The following is a 19056-nucleotide window of genomic DNA, read 5'->3' on the forward strand; positions in this document are numbered from 1 at the left end:
CTTTTAGATAAATGATTAAAACAATTTTGTTATTCCTTACTGCCATGATTTTTTTTCAAGACACTTCCTTTATACCCATACAAAGACAAACTCCAGTTCACATTAACTCCTAGTTTAATGGAAAGGAAATTTTCTTTAATTTAAGAATGTCTTGAGACATTTTCACCATCTTCTTTGTTTTCCAACTGGGGGAACAACATATCTTCATAGAGCCACAGACCTGCTCCTGTCCCTCTATCATACTTTAATTTCTTAACACCTGACATAATGTCACTTCCCTTAATGCTACTCCCACCTCAGCTGAGGTTTTGTTTTGCAAGTTGCTTGGCAAAGTCATTAGTACTGGTACCATGCAAAAATGCATCCAGTACTCTCTGTAAAACATCAGCTTTAGGAAGGGCATCCAACTGTATTAACTATGTCAAAGCAGATATTGAAGTTTGGTGTTCTCTGGCTCACCTGCTCCTGTTGTACCTAAATCCATGCTAGCATGGAAAACAGACATTAAATGATGATTTCATATCCACTGCATTTTTTTCATGGCATGGGGGAAAGGTTGCTTTTTTTTCTTTCCCATGAGAAAGATATCTGCAATCTAAAGATTATTACAGATGCACCATCATACCACCACCATCCCAAACATGAATGACATTCATTTTGAGCCCTTATGATCACTTCTATCACTCAGGATCTCAGGTAAATGTACATATTTAACAAAGCGAGGATTGGTATCCACAAACTGGTTCATGAAAGACTTCAGCTTTAAATAATTATCAATGTTCTATGAAGTTCAAGCAACATCTACAATGCAGTAATGCCTTCACATCTAGGACAGTGCTGCTTTTACAGACAAACTTGGTCTGCATCCATAGAAGGGCCACTTGACTAATTGGGTCCAGGCCCACTTGATTGATTGGCTCCAGCCTGTTTACCATCTCTTTTCTATTGCTTATTATAATGACCTGTTCCTTAGAACTGATGTGTATCCCCTCCACCATCTTTACACTAATCAGTGTCCAGTCCTTCCTCCCCACTCTGGAATTTCTCCATTCATGCCAGGGTTGACCTACAACAGTTTAAACAGGACATTGACACCAATCTATAGAGGGCATGCAAGGGTCATTGGCTCTGCCCCTTCCTCCAGGTTCAACACAGTATTGATCTCAGATCATAAAAAGAAAAAATTATAAATCGTAAGACACTGAGCACAGCCATTCTAACAGTGCACTAACTACACCAAGGTACAATAATAATTTATCTTTTTCTTGCAGGTTATTGAAGGGGCTGCTGGAGTTTCTCTTGGAGCATTTATGACCAATGCTTCTCGGTTTGCTGGTCAGAAAAGCGTTATAGTCGCCTGTGGTGCCAACATTTCCATGACTAAACTAAAAGATATCATTAACACATCAATATAATGGAATAAGGGATAGAAAATGAACATTTTGTAACCAAAATTTCTTTTAGATTTTAATCAATAATTTAGAGATATGACACAGGGTTATGTTTAAACGTCCAGCCAAAGCAGTGGACTTGAATCCCCTAACACTACAGCATGCAAAGATTAACATAAAACCTCAGGCAACTTCCCTGTGTCTATATGCCCCTTTAAGACAACACTGATTAGATATTCTTCCTCACTCTTGGTGGCCATCAGCAATGATGACCCAGTGCTTGCTTGGAGGTCAAGTGTTATTGGTATAAGGATGACAAATTTGGATTTGTTAAAATCTCACTAGCTTTCTTCTGAAGGAAGAGTTTAAAAGAAAAAAAAACCAAATTTCTCTTCCTTAAATTTGGTCTTTGAGTCTGAACTTTGGCATTCCACTGGTCAGAAGAGAGGTGCTTATTTTCTTTCACCTTTTCAGGGTTGATAAAATTATAAAAATATTTTGGGGGCCAATTCAATCAATTACACTCTGAACTGGGTTCAGAGTAAATCAATTGTTTTTCTGAAAAAAATAAAAATTTGTTTTGCAGTCGCTTTTTTCTCTTGATTTTCTAGCCAGCTCAACCAGCTGGTCTCATTTTGTCTCACGGTACATTATTATAGGCAAGTGTCTTTTACTATAGCCCCAGGCTGACCAAAGCTTTGAGTGGATTTGGTAGATGGAAACTAAGACTTGTGTATCACTCTCCTTGCATTGATATTGGTTTCAAATTTTGGTACAAGGCCAATTTTGGGGGCAGAGGGTAAGTCTAATACCTCAACCCCAGTGTTCAATGGGTACTTATTCTTTCAACCCCAAAAATATGAAAAGTAAAGTTGACCTCACCAGAATTTGAACTCTGAATGTAAAGACAAAATACCACTAAGCATTTTGCCTGGTGCACTAACAATTCTGCAAGCTCACCACCTTTCTCCTTGCCTTGATACGGCATGATAGTTGTTAGTGTCACCATCATATAAAGTGTCCTTCATTCTCTATCTTCCTTAAAAATGCATCTGTTCATGAGAAATATGACCTTAGTTGGAAACAGGAGAGGCTTGGCAACAAGAAAAGCATTAAGTCATAAAAAAATCTGTCCAACTCATGCAAGTATGGAAAAATGAACATTAGAATGACAATGATGATGCATTTCTCTAACAAACTGGAAGTCTTAATTTTTACAAAGACATTAAGATTTATGTAACATTTCTATTCTAGAAATTTCAATCTCCAAGAAGAAAAAGATACTTTGCTAGATGCTACACATGCTAATGTGTACAGATGACTTGAGAGATAAGCTGCATATAAGAGGGATAAGATGGATTTTGCAAGAGAGAACACAGGGATAAAATCTTATGTGGACCTTGGTTGTGAACCACTGGGATAGATCATGGTAGTTGTATTAAAAATATAAAAGGCCAGGCACTCAAAGTGGGTGATGCATGTGGAAAGGAATCTAAGACAAGGGACAAAATGGTGAAAAGCTATCTCAAAAAGCTGAGCCACACAAGAGATGACAATTTGTGACAGAGTGGCTGAGATGCTCTCACAATATTAATTCACCACCCCCTTCCCTTACTGACCCTAATCCCCCACCCAAACACCATCTCCCTCTTGCTTTCACTAACCCTGTCCCAACAGTTTGTCTCCACATCACCTTTTCATACCCTTTTATATTCATCCTTATAACAGACTAAAAATGGATCCTCCTACTCAACCCACCCCATTTACCACAAATTTCTTTCCATCATACTTTAGCTTAACACCTATCTCAAGTCATCACTTGATTACTTCACTAATACTGATATTAAAAAATGCCCCAGTATACAGTAAAGTGGCTAGTTTTAGGAAGGGCATTCAACCACAAGAAACCATGCCACTATCATTCATAATTCAGTTAAAAAAAGTAAAACAAGCCGTCAATCAAAGGTAAAAATGGCTTGATAACATGTACCTCTCTTTCAGTTTTAGCTGCCTAAATAGCCATGAACCAATGCAGACAAGCATTTTCAGCCTTGATTTAACACAACCACCAGTATCTGACACTGGAAGGGATAGACAGTACTAAATTAGAGCGATGTGAAATGAAGTGCCTTGCTCAAGAACTCAACATGCCAGGCAGTCTAAGAATTGAACCTTTATGATTATGAGCCAAACACCTAACCACTAGGCTATGCACCTTCACTTTGAAAATGAGACAGGTCACAGATTTGACAAAGGAAACTTGCCCTCTCTTCTGACAATTTTACTCAAATACCTTATTTTGTGGCATGGTGCACACACTGATTTTAAAAGAAGTTTTTAAATTTTTGTCCTTGTTCACATGATTAGGCAGTGCCCAGACAAAATTGGTGGGAAAACCAGTGGAGTGTTGATATCCATCAATCACCAAACAATAGCAATCTACCTGATTGTTTGCCTCCAAAAATTATCGTAGTACAACAGTATGATCTTTGTCTAATGATTACTCATGCAACACACTATGGTGATCGTATCACTGCTGGCTGGAACTGAAAATGGCTTGTGAAGGCCTGGTAAGAAATTAACAGTTCTTGGTACAGTCAAGCTGCCCAACCCATGCCAGCATGGAAAACAGCCGTTAAAAACAAAAGAAAAATTATTTTCACAAAAGATAGCAGTCACACCAGTCCTAAGTAAACATAACAGCAAGAGTAATGTAGCTGCAGTAGTGTTTAAAAACTGATTTTTATTTACTGAGTAACTGTAATTAATACTAGCAGTATCGGCCGGCGTTGCTCAGGTTTGTAAGGGAAATAACTATAAAGCATTTTTAGAGAGTTATAGCCACAAAATAGCGAAAAAAATGGGAAAAAAATGATGGTAAATGTTTTTTGAGAGTAAAAAAAGGTGGAGTTGCGTCCCCTAGACAGTTTGCGGTTTGTTTTTCTGATTCTCGACCCCATGTCGAATTTATCGATTTTTTTCAGAACTGGGGGAACTTTTCAAAATTTTCGCTGCGTTAGTTTTGAATTATGACATTGGGCTATGTGTGTGTCAAGTTTCATCAGAATCGGTTGAAAGCCGTGGTCAGGGTGAGGGTACAAGCAAACAGACACACAGAAACACGCACAGACAAACTGCCGTTTATATAAAGAGAGATCAATCAAAATTTGAGTTACCTACCCCTACTTTGTTTTTTAACAGTTTAATCAGATTGATGTTTCAACAAGTGGGATGTATAGTTTACTACAGAATGGAGTATAAGTAAACAAGTGAATAAAACTTGCAATTTGGAAGGGGGGAAAACTCCCCAAAATTCCTTAAGTCCTAAGCTAGAGCCCCATACTAAATGCAGTTTAACCCTTTAGCATTTAAACCAGCCATATCCAGCCTAAATATTTACTTATTTTATATGTTCAAACAAACTAGATCTGGCCTCTTACACCTGTTCTACACTATCACTTTTAAAATAAACAATCATCAAAATCCTGAAACCACAAGATAATTGCATGATTAATTTGAAACCATGTGAATAAATAACCACTGCAGATTAAATGTTAAACAGTTAATGACTTGTGCAGATAAGATATACCTGAAACGAGACAAGACGTTCACAGCTGAAATACCTGTTAGTCTGTCCAATCAGGCCTGACCTGAACTCTGCAGGACCTCTAACTTTCTATCGTCTCCATCATCATCATTTAACATCCAACTTTCATGCTGGATGGATTGGATAGTTTGATAGGATCCAAGCCAGAGGGCTGCATCAAACTCCTGCCTGATTTAGCATAGTTTCTGAGGTTGGATGCCCTTCCTAATGTCAACTACTTTACATCATGCACTGACACTTTTTTTTTGCGACACTGTAACCAAGTAACTTGCAAAGCAAAGAGAAAGGGAAAAGCTCTCTCAACTAAGTGGGTTTGTAGAAGAGGTGGAGGTAACTTTTGTGCCAGGTGTTAAGGTGCTAAAGTATTATACAGGGACAGGTACAAGTGCCTTGTTATAAAGATACAGTCATTCCACAATATATAAGTGTAGCTGAAAAGAAGATGAAGATGTTGATAACAAGGTCTCAAGGTACAAGATAGGTTGAGAGAGAATATGGACTGAGGAACAGGAAGGATGGGTGGATAAATCCATACGGATGTGAGAGGATAGAGACAAATGGTTAGAGATGGGTGTAGAGGTAAATGTAGTGAATGATGTACAAGGGTGGTGGTGTGGTCAATGGTTAAATATCAGTATGGTAGAAGAAATAGCTCAGGAAGGTGATTAAGTTGCAGACTTTATGTTCAAACTGAATTGAGGTGAGAGCATTAATTACAGAACATAATCACTCATTAAACAAAAATAATCATCACAATACATTCTAAAAAGTAGATATTTTTTATTTGCATGAGTTTTGTAAAAGTTTTTTGTTTTTTTTATCATGTGGGAGAATTCCTCAATTCCATAAGGCTTCTACTCTACTTTGAATGTATGTAGTTTGAATCAAACACACAAAAACTGAATATTTATGAAAGGTTATGTTCCAGGGTCAATTTTGTGGAAGGGAGAACCTATATTTTGATGAGTAGGATTGGCAGTAATAAAAGACTGGGACAAGATTAAAACATCTTCTCCAGTTAAAAATGAAACATCCCGCAACTTGACAAACCAAAACAAGATCACAACTGGTTTGTTGATGACAAGCCAATCACATTAGAATCAAGTACAAATCACCTCAGTATATAACTGGTACTAATCTCATCAGCCAATGCAGAGTTAAAATAGAACTAAAGACTAAATTTAGTCTCAACACTGCTGTTTTATCAACCTGCCACTCTTATAGCAATAATTCTAATTTTGGAACAAGGCTAGCAATTTTGAGGGGAAGGCAACTCAGTTACATTGATTCCAGTATTTTACTGGTCCTAAAATGTATTGACCCCAAAAGGATGAAAGGTTAAGTTGACCTCTGGAATTTGAATGTAAAGAACCAGAAAAAAATGCCACTAAGTACTTTGACCAATACTAACAATTTTTCTAGCCCATCACCTTAATAATAATGATTTCCTTTTAAGTGTTCTTAGTCTGAAGACTGAATGGTAGTTTATCACGATTAGCAGGATAAAAACAAATTTTCATTAAGATATTGACTTTGTAATTCTTAACCACCCACCTTTTTCAGGCTAGGGCAGGATAACGCATGCTGAACTTAATTACACCCACTAACAAGCCCCCATAATGAACAATGCCACAAACGAATCTCTAAGGGGAGGAGACCAAATTAGAGGTTTGTATTGTTGACAACCCTAATTCATTAAAAACAAACTGTGCATACCCTATTGTTCAATAGGTAAAAAGACACTATATACATATGAAAGTAGTGAGAGAAAGTAATAATGGACGAATTAGTGCTTAAGTGATTAATTACTAAAATAGTCAGAGAAAAGGTCTTCAATAACTTGTGGCTAGAACAAGTTCAGGTTGCTTCATTAGTTGTTAAAGCATTTTTCTATAGAATTTTCTTCCAGAAACTGTTTTATATTCAGTTGTCTTCTTGATCTTCAATCTTTGGTGCCAGATAATATCGGATGTAACCTGTATCAGCTATTTTGTATTCCACCACTGAAAATAGAGGTGTAAATAAAGACAAGGTTGATATTTAAGTTAAATATTTGTGAATGATATTGACATATATTTGAGTGCATTTTCAGAGTTACTTATAGCCAACTTAATTACTATTCACCTCACATTATATCCTTGAAATAATATTAATTAGCTTACCAAGTGGAACGTCTTGTGACATGGAGAGTGTAACATGAGTAGACAATGGTGTAGCTTTGGTGAAGAAATTCAAATATCGCAGAGCAAATGTCAGTACAACAGACTGGTTCATTTCAATAGTGACAGACTCTTCCTCTTTATCAGCATTGGTACTTTGGGCTAACTTGATGTTACCACATCCAAGATCACCACTGGCTGAGAATTTAACTCCTTCTTTTGTACAACAAATCACAACAGAATCACCAATTTGGCTCAAATCTCGACATATTCTTTGGAATTCAGCTGAAGGAAGTTTTACAACACAGTTGTACTCAGTATCCTGTTCAAGAAAAAAAAAAATCCCATCAAATTCCTTGTTCTTAAATTTCATTATAATTATCATTTAACTTCTTTGCCAATGCTTACACAGGTCAGACAAAATTTGTTGAAAATTTTCTACATGTCCTCCTTTTTGCTAAACCTTGTCTATTTGCAAGCAAATGTCTCCAAAGCTGCAATATTTTCGTGGCAGATTGGAAACAAACATCAGCACTTGTATGACAATGATGCTTGTTCACAACTATCACATATCAAGACAAGGGTACACATACACACACGAGGGCTTCTTTCAGTTTCATCCTAACTTTACTCTTTAGTTGACCCCAAGGGCTACAGAAAATACTTGCATAAGATGTCACAGTGGGACTGAACCTGAGACCATATGGTTGGGAAGCAAGCCTGTCAAGCACACAGCCATGTTTGTTCTTATTTGCTGCTATAAATACAAATCAACTTTTAGCTCAGAGAAATCCCAAATTTTTCAATTTCAAGACACATTTTAAGTGCTTGTTAATACTTTTCGTGTTGTCAGCACATCTCCAGCAGTATTAATGATATTCGTGAACTCTTAATACCTAAGAACTGATATAGACCACCAATACATTAGACTTTAATATCTTGGTTAACTGGCAAGTGTTTTTCTTTTTTTAAAGACTGCCGAGTTCTGGAAACTCCACTGCAACATGGCAGATTACAGTAACTAACATACACTTACTGTAATGTCTTATGAACTGTTTAATTCAGAGATGTTTCTACTGAAATTAATGTGGCTATTATTGACTAACAGTTACTTATTGTGATTATTAACGATCAGTTCTTGTACACTGAAAAAGGATTACCATAAAGTGTTCCTACAAATATTTACAAATGACAGCCAATGTTACAGCTATTTCTTTACATGTATTCATTTATTTTATCAGTTAAAAGTTTCAACCTAAAATACTCACAGGAATACCTAAATGTTCAGAATCAATGTCCATCAATTTAATTTCATAATCAGAGACTTTTTCTTGATCTGTGAAATAGGAAGAAAAATACAGGACCAAATAAAATTACTTGTTTAATTCATTGTCACTTATTAAGGGTAGTGTATAGGTAGAATTCTTAGAACATCAAACAAAATACCTTGTATTTATTCTGGCTCTCCACATACTGAACTTAAAACGTAAGGATATTGAAGAATTATACCAACTGTACTTATTAGCTGACATAAGGGACATAACTAGGGGCTCACATATGTAAAATATTGAACTGAAAACCTTCAATCAACTGAGATTTGTGTTTTTGCCTACCAATTACAAATATGTATTTGATATGCACAACACACCTCTAAAAAAATTTTTTTTTAACATGTTGGCAAAAAATTTAGGAAATCTATTCTCTGAAAGACCACCAAATTCAGTTTGTTTTCAACAACTTGTTCAAAAATAAAAGCTAATTATTTTTTATCTTAATCCTAAGAGTTCTTACATTTCTATCTTTCCACATGAAGCTAACTATGCAATTAGATTAACTATTGAAATTGCACTGATCTTATTTATAGGAAGTTTTTTTTTTTAATCTCATAGTTATATGAAAGATCCAATCAAATTCAGTTTGTTTTCAACTTGTTCAAAAATAAAATCTAGTTATTTTTTATCTTAATCCTAAGAGTTCTTACATTTCTATCTTTCCACATGAAGCTAACTATGCAATTAGATTAACTATTGAAATTGCACTGATCTTATTTATAGGAAGTTTTTTTTTTAATCTCATAGTTATATGAAAGATCCAATCAAATTCAGTTTGTTTTCAACTTGTTCAAAAATAAAATCTAGTTATTTTTTATCTTAATCCTAAGAGTTCTTACATTTCTACCTGATACAAGGGTACATCCTGACACATTTTCCCTACCAACTTTTCTAGTTTAACTTAAGTATCCATATATATCCTCTATAGCAAGACACCTATTTGTCCCTCTTTTGTACATGCACTCAGTATATTCTGTAAAGTGATTAATGCTAGGAAGGGCATGAAGCTGTAGACACCAAGTCAAAGCAGAAACTAGTTTTGGTGCAGTCCTTAGTTTGTCAGCTCATATCAAAATGTCCAACTCATGCCAGTAAGGAAAACAGACGTTGAATTGTTATGATTCTCATTAAATTGGATTTATTTTCATAAAAATGATGATATATATATATATATATACACATATATATCAACTGATCAGTTGACAACTCCTAGTTCCAATGCCTTTCAAGGGCTATCCTTAAAAGAAAGACTGGTGGTGAATTAACAGCTTTTATTACAAAGATCATGGCTCAAGCGAATCCAGTGATAAGAGAGAAGCACTGCCCTCCTCACTGAGATTAGCAGGAACAAAGACGCTATAAAAGATGAACTTACTTGGAGATTCAAAAACGAAAGTGACTGTATCAGCATTATCTTCAGCTTTCACTGTGATTATATCATCATTGCAGGCACATTTGAGGATCTTGGACATGCTGTAAAAGAAACATGAAAGACATCAGGACAAAAATCATACAGAATTGTATCAAAGTAATTAGTATCAGCTTGATTAAATGTCATAGGCGCAAGGGTGGCGGCTATGGTTAAGAAGCTCACTTTGAGTAGCAAACATCCAAATTACCAATTTTATTTGTCTCGACTTATCAAACCTATGACCGAAGACATTCCAGCTGTGACAATATCTTATTTTCAAACATCTACGTTACTTTCCACATGAAGATAAGGGCTGAGAAAGATTTAGTTGCTATTTCTAGAGCATAACTACAGATTCCTGCCCCACCGACTTTGGAGGATAACTTTCAGAAAAATGGATATTTCTTTAATGAAATTTTCTACGAATATATCATGTAGATTCCGAATATACAAAACTTTTGGGGGAAAGTGCTTTAAGAGGGAGTGGGGTGGGGAATTTCGAAAAATTCACCGGCGTCCGCTTCAATTCGTCTTAACTTTCAAGAAAATAGATATTTTGGTTAATGTTTACATCTTGACCCGGAAATGAAAATAAACATTAACCGATATTTTTTAATGAAATTATCTACAAATATACCTCGGACTATGTAGATTCCGAAAACATAGGAATTTGGGGGGGGGGGACAATTGGGGGTTACATTTGAGGACCGTTCCCCACTCGGGAGTCTTTCAGAACAAGTCGTCCATATTTGTTTCATTTTCTCCGTTTTGTGCATCCGTAGAATTCTTGTCCTCACACACACACACATATATATATATATATATGTAATTAAAAAAGTTCAAACGAAGAGTTTATGATTCATGTGTGAGTGTGTGTTCTTGATACTCGTTTAGAACAAGTAATTTTACACCAATTACACTATTTTTTCTTAGTTTAAAGGCCGTGGACTGAAGATGTGAAATTTCCGAAGCCTCTCCCCCACCCCCCTTTCGCGAGCGCGCATTTTTTTCATGATAGTCGTTTAGAGCAAGTTGTTTTACACCTATTACGCCGTTTTTGTTTTTGTGCCCGGTTCAGACGCTTTCGGAAATTCCCGATATAAATTTTCCGAGGCCTCTCCCCCACCCCTCTTTCGCGAGGGCGCATTTTTTTTGTCATACTCGTTTAGAGCAAGTTGTTTTACACATATTACACTATTTTTTTTTTGTTTTGGTGCCCGGGTCAGCCCCTCAGACGCTTTCGGAACTTCCCGATGTGAATTTTCTGAGGCCTCTCCCCCACCCCCCTTTTGCGTGCGCGAATTTTTTTTTTCATATTCGTTCATAGGAAGTTGTTTTACACCTATTACACACATTTTTTTTTTTGATTTTCTGATAATCGTAACGCCCTATATTAACCGAATTATTCTATTCAATGTTTTTCTGTTAGAAACGTTTAGATCTTTAGCTAGTATCTTTAGCGTGACGAGTTTTCTGGTGACAGCTTTATTACCTGCTGCTTCAGTAGGAATCTACGGATGCACAAACCGGAGAAAACGAAACAAATATGGACGACTTGCTCCGAAACAACCCGAGTGGAGAACGGTCCTCAAAGGTAACCCCCTATGTTGTCGGAATCTACATAGTCCAAGATATATTTGTAGAAAATTTCATTTAAAAATATCTATTTTCTCTAAAGTTAAGACGAATTGAATGGACGCCGGTGAATTTTCCAAAATTCTCCACCCTCCTAAAATACTTTCCCCAAAAGTTTTGTATATTTGGAATCTACATAATACATATTCGTAGAAAATTTCATTAAAAAATATCCATTTTTCCTAAAGTTATGATCATCTAGAATCGGGGGGTGAGGGGCAGGAATCCGTAGTTATGCCATTTCTAGCATATAGGAAATTTATAATACTTTGTTGGCTAGAACTAATAATACACGCCACTGAATCGCTAATTTATGAATAGCAGTTTTAGAGCAATTATAACTTACATATCAAAATTTATTAAATTTCGCATTAAAATAATTCTCAAGAATAAATGCCTGAGCATTTCCCTCATTTCCGTATTCCCTATTTTTGAGACTTACACTTTGGGCAGAATTCTGTTTTAAGCACCCCATATAATCCCCCAACTATTCTTATATTTTAGAATTCCTCCACACTTTGAATATAACATAAAACTGAAATGAGCGTGAACTGTTAGGAAAATGAGTTACATCATAAATTGTGTTTACATCATACGTAAATAAAGCTCTGACAAAATGGCACATAACTCAAATTCTTAATGGATAAGTAAACTCTTTTTAACACAATGTCAGTATCAGATTTCATTTTATGTAGAATGTGACAAATATCTACGTTCAGAGGGGATTCAATAATTAATTTTAAACCCTTTGCGTATTGCTAAAAGATTAACAATTAAAAAAATCTAAAAACAATGAAAGAAGATTAATAAATATTAAGTTAACGAAATAACTACTATGCTAAATTTTTAAAAAGTGTTGTCGGTAATTCATTAAACTAAGAAAAATATATTTCATCCTTCATTTCTTCTCTAGAAGTAAAATATATTTCACCCTTCGTTTCTTCTCTATAAGTACGATTATAATAAGCCAATGACTTCAAGGTTGGGATTTGGCGCGAATCTTAAATGGCGGGTAAATTTAGGGCCAAACTAATTCGCTCTTATTGAAAAACCAGATGTCTGGTAAATCAATGTTATTAGGAGTATTTTTTTTTAATTGGGTTCATAATAACTAATTATCTTATCAAATAATTCCTCTCTGACAAAGCTTAGTTCCAAATGTCAGGATTGTCACCCTGCGGCGTACGATATGAAACGAACTTCACTCGATGATTCTCAACGCAGAAGTTTACTCAATTTCAGGTTTTAATTTATATTTTCTAATGATAGAATTTTTAAATACAAAAGTCCGTCAAAATTTAACATAAGTAAGGAGAAGAGTCTTGCATCTGTTATAAAGTGAGTGGAACTTCAATTAACTGAGACATTAACTATGCAATTAGATTAGCTATTGAAATTGCACTGATCTTATTTATAGGAAGTTTTTTTTTAATCTCATAGTTATATGAAAGATCCAATCGTATATATATCTAGAAAGCAAGCTCCTCTGGAGGATTTTCTTTCAGCCTTCGTATAAGTTCAGCAGGTCTTTGTTTAATCTAATAGTAATGGACGACGATTTGATATTTTGACTTATAAATATAATAAAACCTCAACTATAGGTTTTATAAACCTATAAAATAAAACCTCAACTATAAATGAACTTTCCATTATACAAGTTATTTCGAAATTTGCCATAACAGATGGAGGCTCGGAAAGTGGGGGGAGGACAATTATAGTCACTTACCTGTTGAGGTTGATGCCCATTGACAAGTTGCGATCACATCTGTAAGTATCAAAGCCATCTGCACGTAATAATAAAGAAACTAAACTAACATGTGATGAATCCATAGCTTGTAAACTTATTCCTGTTGAACTACAGTCCCATGGTGCTTCTGAGAGCAAATCCTTGACTGCCTCAAGAACTTTCTTTAAAAGAGAACCTTGTACAAGTCTAGCCTCAAACATTTTTGATTAGTTTGTTAATTTATCTTTTTAACTACAAAAGAAATTCAAAGTGACTTCCTAGACAGGCTTTTTCTCTAACAGATGACAGCAAGCACTACAAGAGCGAACGTCCTACTGAAGAGCTGGCGCGAATCTGAGTAAGAAACGCGCCAAAGGAACTAAATTACGTTTGTCACTCGCGAGATTTGGCAGTGTTTGTTGCGAGATTTGCTATTTCGGTCAAAGAACAAGATGGAGGCTGAGTTTAAATAACAAAAACATTCAGGTGAGACAAATACATCGCTATATATCTGTTATTATCGTTATTTCAATGTTTATTACATTTCTATTACTGTTGTTTGAACTGTCATTAATTATATTTCATTCGTTTAATTTACAACAACTCGTACTTTTAAGTCATGTCCAAATTGTGATAAAAATCTTATGTGCAGACGACGACGATCTATCAATGAAAATATACATTAACGAGATTGAAATCTCTCATGGGAATTTTCATTGCATTCCTTTTTTATGAGATGTCATATAATTTACTAAGACATAAAAATATGTGTATGTGTAATAAATTCTTTACTTTATCCTCTACAGGGATGTTTGTAGTTTGTTAATAATGGTGCTTTCTGTTGTTGTTGAAATAATATTTGGTTATATATATGTGTTTCGGTCAGCAGACAGAAATAGTGCTATAATAATACCACACCTATTGGCTTACACCTATTGCTGCTACCTCTTCTCACTGTTCGTAGTACCTTGGTGCATCTAAAAAGAGGTTTCTCTGATTAACTGTAGAACTTTTCATTATCATAGCTACATGTTGCTATTAATATCTCGCATGTCCTTCTCAGTTTTATGACAGGTAAACGTAACATCTTAACCAGGTAAACATTACACCTTAACGAATACCTTTCAGATAAAACTCGGAACGAAACGATTATGTTGTCGTTTTTCCCTGTCGAAAATTTATATATATATATATACACACACATACATACTAGCATACTCATAAATGCCGACAGTTTTATTAATGATAGAAAATAGCATATATACATAAAATTGAAGCACTTGAATCAGATACAGTTGTAATATCTCGGCTGTGTGTGTGTGTTGGCATCTTGCGCAAATGTCTTCTACTATAGACCAAAGCCTTGTGGGCGAATTTGGTAGACGGAAACTGAAAGACGCCTGTCGTATATATATATATATATATATATATATATATATATATATATATACACACGTCTGTTTCTCCCACCACCATCGCTTGACAACCAATGCTGATGTGTCTATGTCCTTGTAACTTCGGATCTATAGAATAAGTACTAGGCTTACAAAGAGTAAGTCTTGGTGTCGATTTCTTAGACTAAAGTTCCTTAAGACGGTACTCCAATATGGCCGCAAGTCAAATGACTGAAACAAGTAGAAAATAAAAGAATATATAATATATACACGTGTGGAAGATATATATACATACCGATTTGGGGTCGGTAAAGTTAGCAAAAAGTGCAGCAATGACCAAGAAGGTATGTCCTCAAATACCTTATGCACCATATATATATATTTGAGGACATACCTTCTTGGTCATTGCTGCACTTTTTGCTAACTCTGCATAATCTTTGTTTCAGAAAATAATGGCAGACCCTCAGCTTACTCAAGAAATGAAGAGGCATGCTATTATTGGGGTTATAAAGGCTAAGCATAGCGATTTAGAAATACCTTTGATTTTTAAAAGTTGCCAAAGTTTGTAAGGAGTTAGAGACTGAAGATGAAAACATATCACCAGTATCAAAGCATAAAAAGTATTCTAAACGCTCTGATATAATCAGAACACTTGAATTTATCCAGCAAGTTCAACAGACCATTGATTACAAGTCCATGAGGTCAATTGCAAAAGATCTCCCTGTGTCAGAAAGAACACTCAGAAATATTGTCTATGAAAACATCAGATATAAGTGTTATTATGATGAGGAAAGGTCAAGTTGTCAGAAAAAGCAAAAGAAAATCACTACATCAGATCTAAAAGGTTCTTAAACAAACTGAAAAATCCAGCAGAATAAGATTTGATTTGGTTTTTCTCAAACAAGAAAAACTTCGACCAAGATCAAGAAATTAACAGAAGAAATGACAGAGGGTTATGCGCAGGCTCTTCTGAAGTTCCAAGTGTTATGCATACAAAATTTCCTGCAACTGTCATAGTTTTAGGGGTTGTCAGCAATGAAGAGCATATGATGCTTCCTTACTTCTTTCCACAAGGCCTTAGAGTTAACTCTGCCACCTGCATTAAGGTCCTGGAAACAATTGTTAAGCCCTGGATAGACAGTGTATGCAATGGAAGGCCATATGTATTTCAGTAAGACTCTGCACTATCACACACGGCTCTAGTAACACAGGAATGGATGGCTGAAAATTTTCATGATCACATAACCCCTAACATTTGGCCTCCTAATTCCCCAGATCTCAATCCATTGGACTATTACATGTGGAGTATTGTTGAGAGAGGTCAATGAACACGCCCATAACACCAAAGATTCTTTGAAAACTACCATAGTCAGAGTAATGAACCAGGACCACTTGATTCCACATAGTCCAAATGAACCAGGACCACTTGATTCAAGCATGTAGATGGTTTAGATCTCATATAGAAGCAGTTGTTGAAGCTAAAGGTGGCTTTATTGAATAACATTATAGAAAAGAAGGTTTATTTTTATCCTCATAGCATTTTATGATAAATTTATTATCTGTTATTATATATGTTTTTTTTTATAGACATAAATCTGTCATCAAATATCTTACATATGGTTTTGATCTTCTTTCGGTTTCCTTTTACGAAATCTACTTACAAGGCTTTTGTAGGCCTATGATATAGTAGAAGGCTATATGTGTGTGTGTGTGTGTGTGTGTGCGTGCGCGTGCGCGCGCGTGTGCATTCATAGATATTTATATACACTTATGCATGTGCATGCATATGTGAGAATGCGTTTGCATGCATGCACATTTGTTTACATTTCATAGATGGATGAAATCTGTAAAATATGTTATTCCTTACTTAGAAAAGGAAATAATATTCTGAAAACAATATATATATAAAATATGTACGAGTAGGAGTGACTCCTCAATTCTAAACCTCTCCCACTCCCGCATATTTTGATCTCACCTTTTCCTTTGACATATACTTCTTGACTTGTTTTATATTTTTGTACTACTGGCCTATCTATTCAGTTCGTGTATATATTTATGTGTTTTATATATATATATATATATACAGGGTGTGGTGAATAAACTGTTGTCTAAATTATGCAAAAAGGAAAATAACACTGACATCTCATTTTAACAGATATAATTACCAAAATTACATTAAAATATCTTGAAATAGTAAAGAGTAAATTTATTCAATAAAATCACCATTGGCTTCAACCACAGTCTCCAGATGACTTCAGAATTTCCTGTAACTCTTCTGGACAGTCTCCTTTTTTAAGTTGATGAATACTATCATAATCCTTGCCTTCAGGTCATCTTTGGTGTTACAAGGAGTTTTGTTGGTCTCTCACTCAACTCTGCTACACATAATGAAGGAGGTTGTAGTCTGGGGAGTTATGTGGCCAGATGTTAGGGGTTATGTAGTCGCAGAAATTATCTGACAACTATGACTGGGGTCTCCTGCTTGTGTGGAATGGTGCAGAGTCCTGTTGCCAGACATAGGGTCTTCCAGCAGCCACCCTCTTGACCCAGAGCAGCACTACCTCCTCTAGGCACTTGATGTAGGCCTCTGTTGAGTGTGAAGCTGTGTGGGAAGATGAATGGAGGCATAATGTTGCCATCATGAGTGATCACTCCAAACCATGATGTTGACTAAGTGTTTGATTTTTATCACTCTCGGTACACATCCCCAGATTGACACCCAAACACTCTAAAATGTTCGTATTGGAGCTTCCAGCGCAAATGCCAAGCAGTACAGCATGTCGTTTCCAAATTTCTTGCAGAGTGAATTGCATGATGGTGCTGTTTTTCTCACAGATGGTACCCAACTGACCCTACTATATTGTGTAGTCAACAAAATCAAAAGCAAACAATGTGCATGCACAAAATAAAAGATATAAGATGGTGACAATTTACCCATTGCACCCTATATATGTGTATATATATATATATGTGTGTGTATAGTAAGAACTTTTTGGATGGAAATTTATAGATCTTTTAATGCAATGCTACATACGTTTCTACAAACTCTATGCTTCAGTTGTTGCATTCCCCATCCACAGGATATTACAAATATGATTTTCAAAATCCATGTATTCTATGGGGAATATTAATACATGTGTTCGTTTCTTCAGGCAAAAGTGCCACTAGTGTTCTGGCTGTATTGAATATTTAGCGAATGGATATTTACCAATTTACATCAAACAGAAGGATCCGTGGGGTCTATGGGCAGTTCTTGTGCCTATTATGACATCATACATAGATAAATTAAACAATATGGAAGGATGGGTGTATGTAGTGTGTTACTTTGTATTTAGATCTGTGCAAAATGGTGTGTGTGGATAGGAAGAGGAGAAGGTAGAGATCAGTAGCATAAGAGAAGTAAAAGAGAATGGTCATGAATTTCTTTGTTTTGAACTCAGTGTATATGTGCTGTTTGCGTGTGTGTGTGTGTATATATATATATATATATATATATATATATATTTACTAGCTTAAAGCCACCCTATTGGGCAGCTTTTAAGCTAGCTCCTGTGGAGGGCTCTTCATTAGGCCTTGGGCCCAACAATGATACTTCATGCATTGAGCACATATTAAATTTTTTATTAAACTTGACCAATATTTTTCAAGCAATGAACAATTTTCATCAAAACAATGATATAATTTGTCAACTTGGAATTTATTGCAAAGCTGCATGATAAACATTTTTTGTCTTCCCATTCAGCAGTCAGTACAATTCTTTTTTCTGTCTAACCCGTTTCTTTCTCTCCCTCTCTTTCTGTTGTTTTCAACCATCACCATCACAACTGCCATATACACACCATTCAGACTTCTGATGCCATCACCATCAATACCTTTGACTTCACTGTCTTCCTCTCCACCACCATCACCACTGTCTTTCACATCGCTTACTATCACCATTGCCCCTGACTTCTTTGGCTACCACCACCACAATCATTACCATTGCCTCCGCCTCTATCACAACTACAGCTAATACTATTACTAACATCCCATTACTATCACAACCATTAATCTACTATCTTTATGCCTACTGTTACTCTCACCCCAATATGAGCAATAGTAGGAGTGTCAATGATTAGTAAGAAAGGGGGTTGAAGTGTGACGCATTGACACACAGAAATTAGTTTTTGCATTTATTATATTAGATATATATAATCATCATTCCATGTCCATTTTCTATGGCTTTGACTATGTGTATGTATGTAAATGTATTTATATGTGTGTATATGTATGTGTATATGCGTATATATATGTATGTGTATATGTAAGGGTGTATGTGTGTGTGTATATATATATATGTATACATGTGCGTGTATACATGTGTGTGTATAATATATATAGGCCTGGCTGTGTAGTAAGAAGT

General features: G+C 35.5%; 3 protein-coding genes across 19 annotated transcripts in view; 2 read left to right on the forward strand and 1 right to left on the reverse strand.

The window, feature by feature from the left end:
• LOC115229316 (L-threonine ammonia-lyase) overlaps positions 1-5736 on the forward strand; it is a 498130-nt gene extending 492394 nt beyond the window's left edge. For all 5 annotated transcript variants that reach the window (XM_036500104.1, XM_036500115.1, XM_029799695.2 and 2 more), the window contains 2 exons: positions 1272-4167; positions 4543-5736. In XM_036500104.1, the coding sequence (XP_036355997.1) occupies positions 1272-1415 (144 nt within the window). In that variant the 3' untranslated portion in view covers positions 1416-4167; positions 4543-5736. The remainder of the gene's footprint in view (positions 1-1271; positions 4168-4542) is intronic.
• A 26-nt stretch (positions 5737-5762) lies between these two features.
• Positions 5763-13512, reverse strand: LOC115231475 (proliferating cell nuclear antigen). The gene is made up of 5 exons (XM_029801494.2): positions 13261-13512; positions 9864-9961; positions 8426-8493; positions 7161-7479; positions 5763-7001 (listed from the first exon to the last, which is right to left on the reverse strand). The coding sequence occupies exons 1-5, from the start codon at positions 13479-13481 to the stop codon at positions 6922-6924; spliced, it is 786 nt and encodes a 261-aa protein (XP_029657354.1). The 5' UTR covers positions 13482-13512; the 3' UTR covers positions 5763-6921.
• Positions 13513-13617: 105 nt separating this feature from the next.
• The window catches only part of LOC115231432 (calcium uptake protein 1, mitochondrial), a 48019-nt gene continuing 42580 nt past the window's right edge, over positions 13618-19056 (forward strand). For all 13 annotated transcript variants that reach the window (XM_036500073.1, XM_036500070.1, XM_029801456.2 and 10 more), the window contains exon 1: positions 13618-13746. The gene's annotated coding sequence lies outside the window, so the exon portion shown is untranslated. The remainder of the gene's footprint in view (positions 13747-19056) is intronic.

Source organism: Octopus sinensis, linkage group LG2 (genome assembly GCF_006345805.1).
Source record: "Octopus sinensis linkage group LG2, ASM634580v1, whole genome shotgun sequence".
Classification (NCBI taxonomy): Eukaryota; Metazoa; Mollusca; class Cephalopoda; order Octopoda; family Octopodidae; genus Octopus; species Octopus sinensis.

Coding starts and splice junctions, on each gene's coding strand:
- LOC115231475 (XM_029801494.2), bottom strand. CDS start 13,481: ATGTTTGAGGCTAGACTTGTACAAGGTTCTCTTTTAAAGAAAGTTCTT. Junction 7,480..8,425: donor CTGAACATTTAGGTATTCCT/GTGAGTATTTTA, acceptor TTTCTTGAACAG/GATACTGAGTACAACTGTGT. Junction 7,002..7,160: donor GTCACAAGACGTTCCACTTG/GTAAGCTAATTA, acceptor CTCTATTTTCAG/TGGTGGAATACAAAATAGCT.